Source organism: Hemibagrus wyckioides, linkage group LG27 (assembly GCF_019097595.1).
Source record: "Hemibagrus wyckioides isolate EC202008001 linkage group LG27, SWU_Hwy_1.0, whole genome shotgun sequence".
In the NCBI taxonomy this organism is placed as follows: domain Eukaryota; kingdom Metazoa; phylum Chordata; class Actinopteri; order Siluriformes; family Bagridae; genus Hemibagrus; species Hemibagrus wyckioides.
Genome location: NC_080736.1, coordinates 13051075 through 13066653, shown reverse-complemented (window position 1 = coordinate 13066653; position 15579 = coordinate 13051075). Strand labels below are relative to the sequence as shown.

Here is a 15579-nt window from a genome sequence, read left to right as displayed (position 1 = left end):
CCGCAGTCTGTGGATTGAAGAACGCACTGAAAGATGGGGAGGAGCCGAAGTCTGCCGCCGTTTTCATATGAAATTTAAAGGGGACTGAGGTGATCACGAATTTGTGTACAGTTTATGGAGAATCGCTGAATTTTAGGAGGGCTGAGTAGGGGGGTCAGGGGGTCATAATGATGGTATAGAGGTGGATTAATTCAGGAAGGACACCAGTGAAGGCCTAGGTGTGAAATGCACGGTCCGCCACTGTTTTATATATATATATATATATATATATATATATAATTATATAATATTTAATTAATTAATAATAATATAATTATTATTAATTTTTTTTATTATACCCCCCTTAAATGAAAATTGTAGAATCACCCCTTGGAGGAAACGGCAATAGATACTAATCAACCATTAAATAACAAAGTAAAAAAGAAATTAGTCTACAGTATTTCACACCTCACAAGAAATAGTCCGTTTTATTACAGTTACTTTTCTCAAAAAGTCATTCTTGATGACGAATGCAGCAAACAAGACAATGGCTCTTGAAAATCTAAACTGTCTCATTAGCCAGTCCTCTTCATTAGAAAGGAAAGCTTTGTGGTCTCTGTTAGCTCTGAACCTTATTTGTCAATTAGGGTGATCTATAATTAATGGAAAACTCCACTGTACTATGGTAAACACGCTGATCTGTAACCTTTTTATAGATCTCTAAATGTATAAAATTGTTTCTGTTTGCAGTATGTAATTATCTAAAATTAAAAAATAATGACGTTACCTTTTTTTGTGGGGATGAAACAAACTTTATTTATTTGGAACAGTACCTATTAATAATACATAGTTCAGTCCTTAATATCAAATTCTTGTAGGACTGTAGCATGTGTGCGCAAATTTGTGCACGCAAGTTTTAGAACTTAAGATTACATAACGACTAATGACCACACAGGACATTAAACAAACATTACAGCAACGTTACAAAATGTGACCAAAACACTGCAGCATTTGTGAAAAGCAAGCAGTTAAACATGTTTCAAAACTGTACAACCGATGGCAGCAGGAGTAGCTCGGAACAATAGATAAAGGTGATTTAGAAATAAATTATTAATTATATAGCCTGAAAAATAAATGTACAGACTAGCACACTTAACTAATGACATAAGCTACTATCTACTGAAATAGATAATTAGAGCAACCCTGTAATAAGCACTTGACACCACAGTTATCTGAACAGTTTTAGACATACGCTGTTCAACATTAACCAGGGTTGCCAAGGTTCAGCAAAAACTTCTAGCCCAACATTTATAACCACAGAAAATCCTGAAACCTAAAAAAATTGCTATTAGAAAAAGGAAATACAGGGTCAGCCTATGTGTGGTAAACAAGTATACCATGGTGCATTCATATTTATTCTATCCAGAAGCACTGAGGTTCACAATAATGTATATATAAGTTGTAAATCTTTGGCTGCTTTCACTGGGACCTCAGTACTAAATTTCATTCCTTTTTATGTACCACTTGTTCTGGAATGACAATAAACTTTTCTTGGTCCTTTCTGATAGACTGACATTCCACTCCCCCCCTTTCCTAAATTGCAATATAGCTTTCAGATGAAATGCTTCTGTGCATAATACTATATGCATGTAGTTTTTGACATTGCCTGTTGGAAATGTATTACAGTTAAATAATTTTGTTGAAATATTCAAATTAGCCCAACCTTGAGAAGAACCAGACTCAAAAGGGAACCTATCTGGATGACACCAAAAGTAATAATGATTTCCTTTCAATAACAATATATTATTTATTTTAAAAAATTGCAGTTGTGTAAACAGGATTTAATAGGCAGCTTTTGAATATGATCATCAAGTATTTCTGATGAAATAATTCTGATTAACCCTAAATAAAGATCTGCTAAAGATCTGTTTCTGTATGATTTTTTTTTGACATCTTCTTGATGCAGAAGCCATTGTTCACAAACAGCTTACAAAGTATATAGCTGAGCTCATTGTAGATAAGGAAAGGGGCACAAAATACGTTCCAGAACATTAGAAAGGAATTAGTGTTAAATCTATAAAGAAATCAGAAATTATAATCTACTTGAAATTTCCTGGTTACCCAATTCCACTTGACTCCATATATTTGTTGAAAGGACATTATTTATAATCACTCTCTGGTGTTACCCAGATGAAGATGGGATCTATTTGAACCAAGGTTTCTTCCTCATAATGTCACAGGGAGTTTTTCCTTGCCACCATTGCCTCAGGTTTACTCATTAGGGATCAATATAAATTTAATTTTATACTTTGTAATTTTTAATTCAAAATTTTTATATCTATGTTTGACTGCTTTGAGACTGTAACCACCTAGAACGTGGTTACTGAGCCTTTTAATTGCTGTGTCACTACTACGCTCTAGGGGGCTCTATGCTCTATTCCCCCTCTTGTATATAGCCAGGTAAACGGAGAGAAGAAGATGAGTATGGTTTGGGGGAAGAGGGAAATATTGTCTTCTTGAGTGCTTACCCAGAGTTTGGGAGTCCTGACTGGAAAACTTTTCAGGTTTCAAGTCTAGTCAAATGGACTCCTTCTTCCTTCAGTGGCTGTTTTTTTTTACTTTGAGAGGGTCTGGTTATGTTTGCTCTAAAGACTTAAAGGTTTTTCAGTCTACCAAAAAGGAGCAGGCCAGGGTGGCAGTGGATAGGCCTCTACTTCAGCCCATGCTGGCTGCAATAGACATTGATCTGCTGGACATTCGGATTACTGGATGGACAATAGGACAATGGACAGATAAGGCTTTCTTTATTTCAGCAATGCCTGAAATGCATGGGTATGCCTTTGGGTTTTTGTGTTGCAATGGTTATGTTTTGGGCTTTTGTGTTGCAGTGGTTATGTTTTGGGGAATTTGTTTATGATAATGTTTTGTGTATGCTCTCATATAAACTTGTGCTTTTGCTGTACGTGGATCTGAGATTATGCATTTAAAATTGATGACAAGGGTTGATTAGTAATCTGGTCGGTGAGTCCCTCCCTCAAATTTGTGTGGGGACACACAATTAGTGGGGAGCCCATTACAGATTGGCGCCTGAACAGGGATCCTCAGGCCAACAAGATCCGTAACCTTAAAGTGTTTACTCTCAGTTTTTTTCAAGTAACACAATCATCATCTGCAATGGATGGGGATGCGGTCATACCTAGTGTAGATTTCAACTCCGAGTCTTTCACTACTAGATGGGATCCAGTAAGAGAGATGATAAACACCTTCAGTGACCTGTATATTGATTCGAATGAAGAGAATGGAAGGGCTGTGGATAATGTTTCTGAGAATGATTCTTCTTTTCCACCCCCACCCCCACCACTGGAGATGAATGAGGAGTTAGACCATAGTCCTTGCTCACTAGTTCCATCCCTGAATGACCAAATCACAGCATTAAAAATCAATTGCAGTGAGGCAGTTTTCTGTAATGAATTTATCAAGCAATGTAAAAAGATAGAAGATAGGATATTATACCATGTTCAGCATAAGTGCAAGAGGGTGAAACAACACTTGGAAATGTTAGTCAAGGACTTGGGTCAATCAATGGTAGATTGTCTGAAAAGAAGAGTGACAACTGAGGCAACAATTTCAAGAGCTAAGACCATCTTCATCTACCCCAATAGTTCCAAATCCTAACCCTCTATTTAATGTTACCCAATATGACATATAGCCTGCAGTCCAGCCCTGTTTACAACCCGAGCAGTCAGTCTTCAGTGCAGTATATCCCTCCTGTAAAACTTGATTTCCCTAGTTTCAGCACCACTCTTGATGATGACCCAGTTGTGTTCATTGAGCACTCTGAGAAATATTTTGCTGTTCGACCTCTCAGTGATGGAGAAATCCTTGCCTCACTTGCAGCTGTACTTAAAGGAACCGCTAAAGACTGGTGGATGGCAGAGAGAAAGCGTGGCCAACTGGGAGCAGTTCAAGGAGAGATTCCTGCACTCTTTCTTTAGTGTGGACTATAAGGATGTAGCGGCCAGGAAGCTGCTCGAGAGGAAACAAGGTGCCAAGGAACGTTTCAGAGACTTTGCATTTTAGTATCGGGCTTTGTGTCTGCGATTGGAAAAAAGAAGTGGTTCAGGTAATCCTGAGGAATTGCAATCCGCGACTCGCTAGTTTGCTACGTGGAACTGTTAAAGATGTGAGAGAGTTAGTCAGGATTGGGACCCAAATTGAAAGAGACTTTGATGAGTCCAAAAGATATTGGAATCAGGTTAATGGGGAAGAGCAGAAGAAGAAAACATTTGCTGTTCAGGAAACTCAGCGTAAATTACCCCAGGCTGGGAACCGAGTTGTGCTGCCTTACCAAAGTCCAGACCATCGTGATTTTAAGAACATTGCCCTTCCCATTATTCTCAGAGACAGCTATGTCATTGCCATTGTTGACACTGGTAGCACCTTCTCACTAATCCAAAAATCTTTTTGGAAACGACTGAGTCATCATGAAGGATTAAAATGAAGACTTAAAATGATAAAACAGTCAAATCAAGTCAAGAAGCTTTTATTGTCATTTCAACCACATATAGCTGACACAATACACAGTGAAATGAAACAACGTTTCTCCAGGACCCTGGTGCTACGTAAAAGAACATAGAGCTGCATAACACCAGAGAGCTAAAGGCTAAAAGTAAGTTGTCGTAGCCACATAAAATACAACATGTGCAACCTAGTGCAAACAGTACAAGACAAAAAGACAAAACAGTACAGGAGAGATACACAAAATAGTGCAGACTAGTATACATTCTGTATAATGTTATACAGTGCAATGTGAAAAATAGGAGAATTGTAAATAAAGAGCGTTCTTGCAAACATACATACTTCTGTATAGCAACAGTTGGTGGCAGTTTGAAATGTGTGTGGGGTCATCCACAATGCTGTTGACTTTGTGGATACAGTGTGTGGTGTAAATGTCTGTGATAGAGAGGTATGTGGGGGTCATCCACAATGCTGTTGACTTTGTCTTGATGTGTCTCATACCTCATGCTTCTCAAACAGAGAGTAGAAGTTGTACATCTCATCTCGGAGGGAGGCGTTACTGTCACAGGTGAAGTTGTCTTCTAGTTCGTGATCACCTGGATGCACTGCCACATGCACCAGGTGTCTTCAGTGTCCTGGAAGTGGCCATCGATTCTCTGAGCATGTCCGTGCTTTGCCTCTCTGATGGCTCGGGACAGTTTCGCCTTTGATCTTCTCAAGGCTGTCTTTTCCCCTGCTCTGAAGCCAGACTCTTTAGACATTAGCAGTGCATGCACCTTTGCAGTCATTCACAGCTTCTGGTTGGAGTGTGTGGTGATGGTCTTGGAGACGGTCACATCATCAATGCACTTGCTAATGTAGCTGGTCACTGATGCTGTGTACTCCTTCAGGTTGATAGAGTCGCCATTGGTTGCAGCCTTCATGTGCCAGTCAGTGCACTCAAAACAGTCCTGAAGAGCAAAGGTGGCTCCTGTCATCAAGGTTTTCACCTGTTTCAGAACCATTTTACAGCATCTGACTAGCGGTCTGTATGTTGGAATTAGCATAACAGAGATTGGTCTGAGTAGCGGAGGTGGGGGCGGGGCTCAGCATGGAATGTTTGTGTAAATAAAATCCAGCGTGTTCGCCCATCTTGTTGCAAAGTCCACATGGTGATAGAATTTATGGGCCACTGATTTAAGATTTGCATGGTTGAAATCTCTGGCAATAATAAACAGTCCGCTGGGGTGAGCATTCTACAGATCGCTAGATCAGAGTACTTACAGCACTCCTAGAGCCTGTTGATTCTAACAATGTCATTTTGGCTCATATCTCTGGCCAGGCCGATTTTTATATTGCTGTTAGTGATGGACTGACCATTCTTTGAGAATGCAGTTCTGAAAAAATTAATGAAATACATGTAGGCTGACAATGAAATCATTAATTTGCAATGTGTCTTTCAGCAGTCTTGTAGGTGAGGATATATATTTATAATTTAAATTAATTTAACTACAATTAGAATTTAAATGGACTTGATTAATGATAGTGCTTGTTCCTATTTTTAAAAGGATAATGAACAATAACTCAAATATCCACTAGAAAACCAATTAACTGATACTTTTTCTGTTTTTTGTTTTTTTTTTCAAATTCTGCCACCTATCATTCTAAGCATTTTAAGTTCTTGCATGTATTTGTTTCAAAGATAAATTGATTACTGAGAAAATCAAATTTAAAAATCATTAACTGCAGGATTTTAGGCTTCCTGTATTTTGCCTGTAATGTATGTAGCATACCAATGATAAGCACTTTTACTGTATATAACAAAGTAATTAGGAGATTTTAGCTCTGATCTATATAATTGACTTAATACACTGTGTAAAGTAGCAGAAATGTAAGGAAATAATTACTCCAAAGTTTCCTAATGGTGTTGGAGGTCAGTACTTTGTCCAGGCCTAGTCTAGTTGCACAAAAAATGTCATGTGGAAACTGGAAAGGGTCAGTTTTCTGTATCCAATCTGCTGAAGTTTGAACCACAAGATCTTTAAAAAATGTATTATGAATTTAACAAGGTATCAACATACCTTTGACTATGTTGCATAGCTCACTGGTCACACTATTGATTCACATGAATAGAAAAGCAGACACTGTCAGCAACTAGACCTTTTTAATAGGAAAGTGCAAGACTTTAATAAACCTTAAAGTTGCCAGATTGGAGGATTACATATATTTTTAAAACCTAGACTGTGAACTTTCACCATTTTTGTTTTATTCATGCAGAAAATATTTGTAGGTTATTAGGATTTAGATGAAGATTAATTTACATGTTATGGGTAATTAATGCATCAAAGCAGGTAGATTGTTGGGATGTTAGCATTTACCGAGGTTCACTGAACTGGAATTAAGATTTGCATAGGGTATGGATTTGCTAATGGTATGATTGGACTATGATTAGGTTCCAATGGTTGGAAATGTTTAAAGAAGCTTCAACCATGTTTTCAATGTTGCATGTCAAATGTCTAGAAAAAACCTACTCTTTTACGTAAGATTTTCCAGTTCCATTTTTTGGATTGCCATAACACTTGAGAAATAGTCTGCGTTTGGTGAAAAGGGAAGTGATAAACTCTCATGAGTGTATTTAAACTGCACTTCATGAGCATTCTCCACTCTCAGTGCTGCTTCACTGAATGTGACTCTCATCATGCATCTGCTGCAAAACATCCTGTTTCTGCTCAGCATCAGTCTTGTTCAAAGCCGTGCCATAAAGGTGAGCTAAAAAAAATGTAACAACATAAAATACATTAGAATTAATTTAGATACAATTTAAAAAGGACTATTTCAAGTATCTATAATTGTACTTAATAAAATATCAGCTCAAGTACATTTTAAATATTTATCAAACAGGCATTGGATAATAAGCCCTCTGGGGAGAATGGTGAGATTCAGACTATTAGTAAATTTATCTGAAATTTTTTTGCATTTTGTCTTATTTACTTTGCTAAATCCATTTCAGATAACAGTGTTGATGCAGATTATTTCTCCGTATCTGCCATAATTGAAAGAGCCAACAAAAATGTCGGTAAGATTAAAAAAAGAGAGATAGAGATGTGATTAAATAACAAGCTACAGTATAATGCTCTTCCCCTCTCTCTCTCTCTCTCTCTCGATTTATATATATTTTTATATATACACTTATATTTCTAACCCAACCAACCAACCAATATTATTGTATATACTGTACATGAAATGTTGGGAAATTGGAAAAAATGAAGGATCGCTATTGTATTACATATTTTAATCACCATCTGTTTATGCCCACACAGCACAGTAACATTTAGGCAATGATATACAACTAGATTTTTACTTATGGGTTCAATAAATGTTTAACATAAATGTGGATTGTTTTTTTCCTCTGTGCTTTGTGAGAGTTCATCTGAAAGAACCATTAATAATAATATGTTTATGACACTTTAAATCTCTTATCAGTTTTAATTAACTGTATGATTTCCTCTTGTAGGTGGCACGATGGCTTAGTGGTTAGCATGTTCGCCTCACACCTCCAGCGTCCTGGGTTTGAGTCTTGTTCCCACGTTGTGTGTGTGGAGTTTGCATGTTCTCCCCGTGCTCGGTGGGTTTCCTCCCACAGTCCAAAAATATGCTTCTAGGCTGATTGGAGTCTCTAAATTGCCCATAGTGTGTGATTGAATGAGAGTGTGTGTGTGCCCTGCGATGGGTTGGCACTCTGTCCAGGGTGTATCCTACCTTGATGCCCAATGAGGCCTGAGATAGGCACAGGCCCCCTGTGACCCGAGGAAAGATCGGATAAGCAGTACAGACAATGAAAAGATATCTGCCTAATTTCTATATAAGAATATATACTACTTTTGTGAAAAGAGCATTTTCACTAGGACTAGTTTCACTATCTACATGCACAAATAGAAACTTGAAATGAAGGTATTGCTTTCCAAAGCCAGAGCTTTTAGTTTTCAGTCATACTTTAATTTAGTAAAATACACTGAGAATCACACTGCACACAATTGTATTTTACTGGACAGGAAAGCTGAAGGATGGTTTGATCATTACACATGGAGATATAGCGGTGTACCCTGGGCTCCAGAATGCAGATCCATGTACTTCTCGTGAGTGCAGGTGGCCAAGGGAAAGGAATGGAAAGGTTAAAGTGCCCTACGTAATTTCTAGGCAGTATGGTGAGTATCACTTCTTACCTTATTTCAGAGTAAAATGTGTCAGAGCTCCATTACTTAGCTTTAACAACCTTCTCTCTTTCTGAAAGCATTCTCTGAAAAATGTGTTATCAAGAGTGCACTGGAATCCTTCAGAATTTCAACCTGTGTCCAGTTCGTACCTCGCACCAACGAAGAAGACTACATACATATAGTCTCAGACCAGGGGTATGTCATCAATCCTAATTTTGCAGAATATTTTCCAGAAACATTTCTCCAATCCAGCTCTTATTAAATGAAAGCTGTCTCAAAAATTTATTCTTTGCTGTACAGGTGCTACTCTTTCGTGGGTCGCATTGGTGGAATGCAGAATGTTTCCCTACAACGCGATGGCTGTGTGTACCATGACATCATCCAGCATGAGCTTCTGCATGCTCTTGGGTTTCATCATGAGCAGGATCGAAGTGACCGCGATGATCATGTCCGAATCCTCCTTGAAAATGTTATTCCTGGTGAGCAGAGCAAATATATCTATTTCTTATAAATACAGGGTTTTTTTAACTTCTATTCTATAATTGTCTATAATTAAAATTTGAATTAAACATTATATTTCTTAACTCATCAAGAAGTAACCTCAACTGGAAAAAATGCTCTTTGTAAGCACTTATTTGGCTTTCATGTGGATATATCTCTCAAACAGACAAAAATAAAATAAAAAATATAAAAATATAAAAAATAAAATACTCCCCGTGCTTGGTGGGTTTCCTCCGGGTGCTCCGGTTTCCTCCCACAGCCCAAAGACATGCTTCTAGGCTGACTGGAGTCTCTAAATTGCCCGTAGTGTGTCATTTCGTGAGTGAATGAATGGGTTGGCACTCTGTCCAGGGTGTATCCTGCCTTGATGCCCAATGATGCCTGAGAGGCACAGGCTCCCCGTGACCCAAGGATAGATCAGATAAGCAGTACAGACAATGAACTGAAATGAAAAACAACAAAATAAAATCAATAAAATAAAATAGTCCAAGGTGTTTGTTTAATGCTTCATTTTTTAAAAAAGCTGGTATAGAATGTTTTTGCACCAAATTACAACATTAAATTTTCCTACTATCCTTCTGTAATTGATAGCATATGGAATTACAGCTAAGAGAAATTCTCAGTTTTCTTGTTTTACTGATGTCCTGACAACTCTCTCATGTAGGAAACCTTACCTACTGTTACAAAGTGCCGATCCTTCCAAAAATGTTTTATAAACAGCTCCTAACAATTATGTTTTGCTTTTTGTTAAATAACATTTAAAAAAAAATCCATTTATTATTAGAATTAGTTCCAGTGTATGAGCTGTTACTGTAAAAATGATGCACTACTGTCAGAGTTGTTAGCTACAAAAACAATTCCATATCTTGATATCAACAGTTTAACTTTTCTGTGTGGTAGTTAATATTGTAAGTCTAATATTGTATTTAATAGGTAATGTTTTGTTTGTAAACTGTGATTCCTTTAATGTTTTGCACCTATTTATTATATAGTAAGATGAAATGTAATTACAGTATATCAAAAAAATGTGAGTGTGAAATCTACATAAGACTTTAAGTAATGTTGGAAGAGTTTGTTCTGAAAAAAAATTATATTGTAATTGTGATTTATATATACACAGGAGATGAACACAATTTTGATAAACTTGACACCAACAATCTGAACACTCCATATGATTACAATTCTGTCATGCAATATTCAAGGTAAAGTATTAAAGTCTTTTTTAAATTGGATTTCATTGTGAGAAAAGCACAATTATAATTGCAAACACATTGTGTTGGTCCAGGTATGCTTTCTCCAAGAACGAGCTACCAACCATCATCCCTATTCCAGACAATGACGTTCCCATTGGAAATGCAAATGAAATGAGTGACAATGACATTCTACGTGTTAACAGACTCTATTGCAGTGAATGATTCTCTTACCATCACCAGTGTATTTCAAATTCTTTTCCAAACCACTTGCAAAAAAAGTTGACATTTAAAAAGCTTCTGATTTATTCCATTATAACATTTCTCAAATTTAACAAGTTTGAAGTTTGCTCTGATTTTTCACCTGCAGTCAAATAATAAAAAAATGATATAAAACATCAGTGTCTAGATTCATATTGTGAGGTGGTAGGCTGAATATCACTGTCTTTCTTAATTTTCAAATGAATCGATCTCAGACTCAGAATTGAATTAAACTGGCTCATACGGTGACCCTGAATAGTTTTTAAAACATGACTCAAAAAATAGCCCAAAAAGGGAGCAAAAAAAAAATTAAGGTTGGAATGCTGGAAAATACTAAAACTAGCTTGCAAGGCAATATTCAAGTCATGACACAGCTATATGGATGTCACAACAAACATGGGCACCATTAACTATTAGCTATATAATGTCAAATGAATAAGTTTATAATTTTCACTAAATGCATGACAGAATGCATTTTTCAGCTTAATATTATTTCAGTATGGTAAAAGCACAATATACACTATACAGCCAAAAGTATGTCTGACTATCTGACCCACACCCATGTGATTCTTCCCCTAACTGTTGCAACAAAGCTGGAAGCACACACATGTCTAGAATCTCTTTGTATGCTGTCGTTTGAGAGACTTCTCTTTACTGGACTAAAAGACACAAACGTTCCAGCATGACAATACAATACACCAAAAAAACTTGATAAAGATCTAACACTGCTCCTCGAATGTGATCTTTCTTCTTTTCCCCACGCACTCACCACAATTCAAACATTACACAGAACCCACCTTTGAGCCAATGCTTTAAGTTTCTTTACATCTCCAAAATGGACAAGACTCTAAAAATGATTTATTATAGTTCGGAAAACTGGTTGCCTTTTATGTCCTGCCTTATATGTATCATGTCTGTTTATTTTTATGCTTTGATCATATATCATGTAGCATAAAGGTTAATGAGTGAGCTTATAACAGCAAGTATGTTATGATGGGATTGTTTGTGATCATACTCTGCACTACAGCAATCAAGTTAACCATGTAATACTTATCATTTTGATAAATGCTTCTGCGCCCACATATTTTATCTTACCTGATTTACCTTCAACTGTAAGTTGAAGGCAGGTGATGTCATAAGCCATTACTATTACCATATACCATATAACCATATACTATTTCCATTGAAATCCATTCACCTGGGCTACCTTGCAAAATTTAAAAATATACAAATGAAGAAATCTAGACCTTCATACAACAACAACTACAGAAGTAAATAAATATTTTAATTTTTGATATTTAACACAAGTTCCACTGCAAATTTTCACTCAAGATTTACACATATGTTGCAATGTCTTTTTTTATTTGCATGTATTCAAAGACTACAAGTATATATTCAGAATATACTAGAATATATAATTATATACAGCATATAAGAATAAATAAAAAGTTCCCAGGGCCAATTATTAAACAACACTAAATGAAAAAAAGCTACAGAATCATAGCAAAGACCTTTGAACAACTCTATCAGTACCATTTGTTTAATAATATGCAGGTGAAAAGAAGTGTTGTATAAAGTACCCAAAAGCCATACTTGAGTAAAAGTGCAGGTATTTTGTTAGAAAATGACTCAAGTAAAAGTTAAAGTCAACCATTATAATTCTACTTGAGTAAAAGTCTTAAAGTATCTGAAATAAACTGTCCTTAAGTATCAAATGTAGTATTTTCATGAATGTATTCAAGTATGGAAAGTAAAAGTAGAAGTAAATTAATAAAAAAGCAAGACTGTAATAATTTGGAGAATTATGAATTTTATTCTGTATTTCTTTCTTTCTTAAACTTCTCAATAAGTGCACCACAGTATCAGTGTTTCCATACATGTGCACATGTAAATAAGGCCATGTCCACACATAGCTGGGGATTTTTAAGAAGGGAGATTTTTCTGTGCATTTTGACCTTTTGCCCACATGCTAATGCAGTTTGAGATCGTTGAAAACGGAGCTTTTGGAAAACTCCTGCCAAAGTGAAGATTTTTCAAAACTCACTGTTTTCAGTGGTGTTGTGTGGACAGGGGAAACGGAGATTTTGATGAATTGACGTCACTGTCTGTGTGCCGGTCTCCTTGATTTAATGTCAGTTTTATTTATGAAGCTATTTTGTGCAATAGCAGACTTGCGTGAACTACTGACTGTCTTAACGTTGTTTACTGGACTTTATACATGCGTACACATACATGCACAGATACTCACACATTACGTTCATGAGCAGAGGTGTCGGAATGTAATACGAAGCTCACTGCTGCTGCATACAAAGCTCCGACAACGCACACAGCCATGGTGGTTTTAGATGAGACCTTGTTGGACTTCTACATTCTACAATGAAATTTTCTCATGTCAAGGGCATCACTTTCACGCGACGCGCCATTGTTGTTAAACTACCGGAACCGGTAACAAAATTTTGTCTAGGCTTCTGATTGGCTAGGCATGCTTCTGACAGCACTTAACAGGGCGTTTTGTGTTTTCATGTCGACAAAGATATTTTTTAACACGTAGGTTGTGTGGACAGAATTTAAAAAAAAAAAAAAGTTGAAAAATCTCTGTTTTTTAAAAATACCCATCTACGTATGGACACAGCCTAAAGTCATCACTAACTACAAACTTCCTTTACCACAAATTTGGACGCAGGCTTTTTTGTAGTAAGTAATGAAAATGCCGAACAGAAAATGTATTGGAGTAAAAGTATAGAATTTGTTTCAAAAATGTAGTGAAGTAAAAGTTGACAAATATAAAAACTCAAGTAAAGTAAAAAAATTAAAAAAAATCTTAAGTACTGTAATGAAGTAATTTTATGAGACACGTGAGGCCATATGTCTAGCGCCTGAAGCTGTGCCAATATTGAGTCATGTTACAGGACAATGTTTCCAAGTGGACCAGTAAATCAACATTTAAATGGCTAAAGAAGAAAAAATGAATCTGTTGGAATGGCCAAGTCAAAGGTCAGTCCCCAGCCCCACTAAAGATTCAACACCAATAAACTGTAACAATGTTGTAAAGATGAGTAGGACAAAATTTCTCCAAATGATTGTGAGAGATTGCTAAACTAGCTGCTAGTTTAACTTACACTTGCTGCTGTAGTGTAAATGTGGTCACCTTGAAGGTCGTCGTCTTGGTTTGTGAGTTTGTGAAAACTGGAGATTCTGCACAGGAGATGCGGTCTGTTATACAATGTACCTGCCTGTTGCCTCCCTATATTGGTTAAGGACACTCCACTTCTTTGTGTTGGGATCAAGGTGAAAGACATCAAGGTGCTGAACTATGTATAAGCGTAAGTAGCAGTCACCATTCATATACAGTACAACACGTTTTTAAAAATTTTGCTGTTCTCAATGATTTTCATTTAGTGCTGACGTCTGCAGTAAGTTACTCATCTGAATGGTAGTGAAGTTGAACCAATTTGTACCAGACTATGCATAATTTGCTTAGAATGAAAAGTTAAAACCTTGATAGGTATTAGAAGGAAAGCTGAGGAATCTCAAAAGTCAACTTCATCTGGTGTGGTCTCAGTGGCCTTGTGAGCATTTTAGACAAATGGATGATCTAAAGGGATAGAGTGACATCTAGTGACAGTGTAAGTTACAGTGAGTTGGACAAATTGTAAAATTCACTCTTGAGACTGACCTCATTTATTGCTTTGGTTTACATTTGTAATAAAGTTTGAAGAAGTTGGTTTTCTTATTTATCCTCAACACCTACGAGATGGGAAGAACTACCTATAGCCATACTTCAAAATCTATTGAAAAACACCATAGACATTGGATACTATTTCTTGCTACACTCTGTAATATCCAGCAATTTTTTGTCCTTCAACTTTTTATATACAACAGTAATGGAATAGCTGTTAAATATTAAATGTTCTGGCACAACCAAACATTGCATAGCGATGGAGCTTATACCCCTATTTAATGTTTTGGGTCTGTTTTTGTGTTTGCCTTTTTAAATAAAAGTATTTCCCTCAACTCATGCTGTCTGTGCCACCAATAATTTAGAAATGCTCATGTGTCATGATGGCACTTCAAGATGGTGGCGGGGCAGTAGCATGCAGCGGCCACTCCGGAACCAAAATGGTGCTTTTTGTTTTAGCCCGAATTTGAAGGTGCATGGACACCAAAGACAGTGGTGTTCATGTATACGACTGCCAGACGATACTCCAGATCAGAAATCATGCAGTTACTAACCTGCATGATGATGTACTCTGCAAACTTCGCAATCTCGGCTTGCTGCAAAGACCAGGCCTTCAGTCCTCGGTGTCACCTGATGCTGGTGGCCGGGAGAGAGGACGTCGCAAGCAGTGTTCGAGGAAGCGGAAGCGCGGAAAATGGGCGGGTGTCCGTGCTAGGCTTACAACAAACCTTAGCCGGCCGGCACTCCCCTCCATCATCTTGTCCAACGTCTGCTCACAGGACAATAATTTGGACTAAATCCGACTCCAGCAAATTACACGGCGTGAGTTCACAGAGTTCCGGACGCCGCCATTCAGCTAGCTGGGCCAACTGCGTTTCGTGCCGACAGAAATGCAGCTCTGTGCGGTAAGACTCGCGGTGGCGGTGTGTGTGTTTACATCAACACGGAATGGTGTAAGGACTCTGTGCTTGTGTCTAATTACTGCTCATCGCTAATGGAGTTTGTGACTGTTAGATGCAGACCATTTTATTTGCCTCGGAATTCACTACCGTATTTATTGTCGGAGTGTACATTCCCCCCTGCACTAATGCTAAGGAGGCTCTGTGTGAGCTGTACGGAGCTATTAGCTAGCTGCAGAATGCTCACCCCGACGGACTGTTTATCATCGCCGGAGATTTCAATCATGCAAATCTCAAAACAGTGATCCCTAAATTCCATCAGCATTTGGACAAATACGCTGGATCTTGTTTACACAAAC

The 15579-nt window shown here is 37.3% G+C and overlaps 1 protein-coding gene across 1 annotated transcript; it reads left to right on the top strand.

The window, feature by feature from the left end:
• The first annotated feature begins 774 nt into the window (after nt 1-774).
• Nucleotides 775-10748, top strand: LOC131347767 (low choriolytic enzyme-like). Its single transcript, XM_058382140.1, has 8 exons — nt 775-7240; nt 7378-7408; nt 7487-7552; nt 8529-8681; nt 8768-8885; nt 8991-9169; nt 10312-10393; nt 10477-10748. The coding sequence occupies exons 1-8, from the start codon at nt 7175-7177 to the stop codon at nt 10604-10606; spliced, it is 825 nt and encodes a 274-aa protein (XP_058238123.1). The 5' UTR covers nt 775-7174; the 3' UTR covers nt 10607-10748.
• Nucleotides 10749-15579: the final 4831 nt, after the last annotated feature.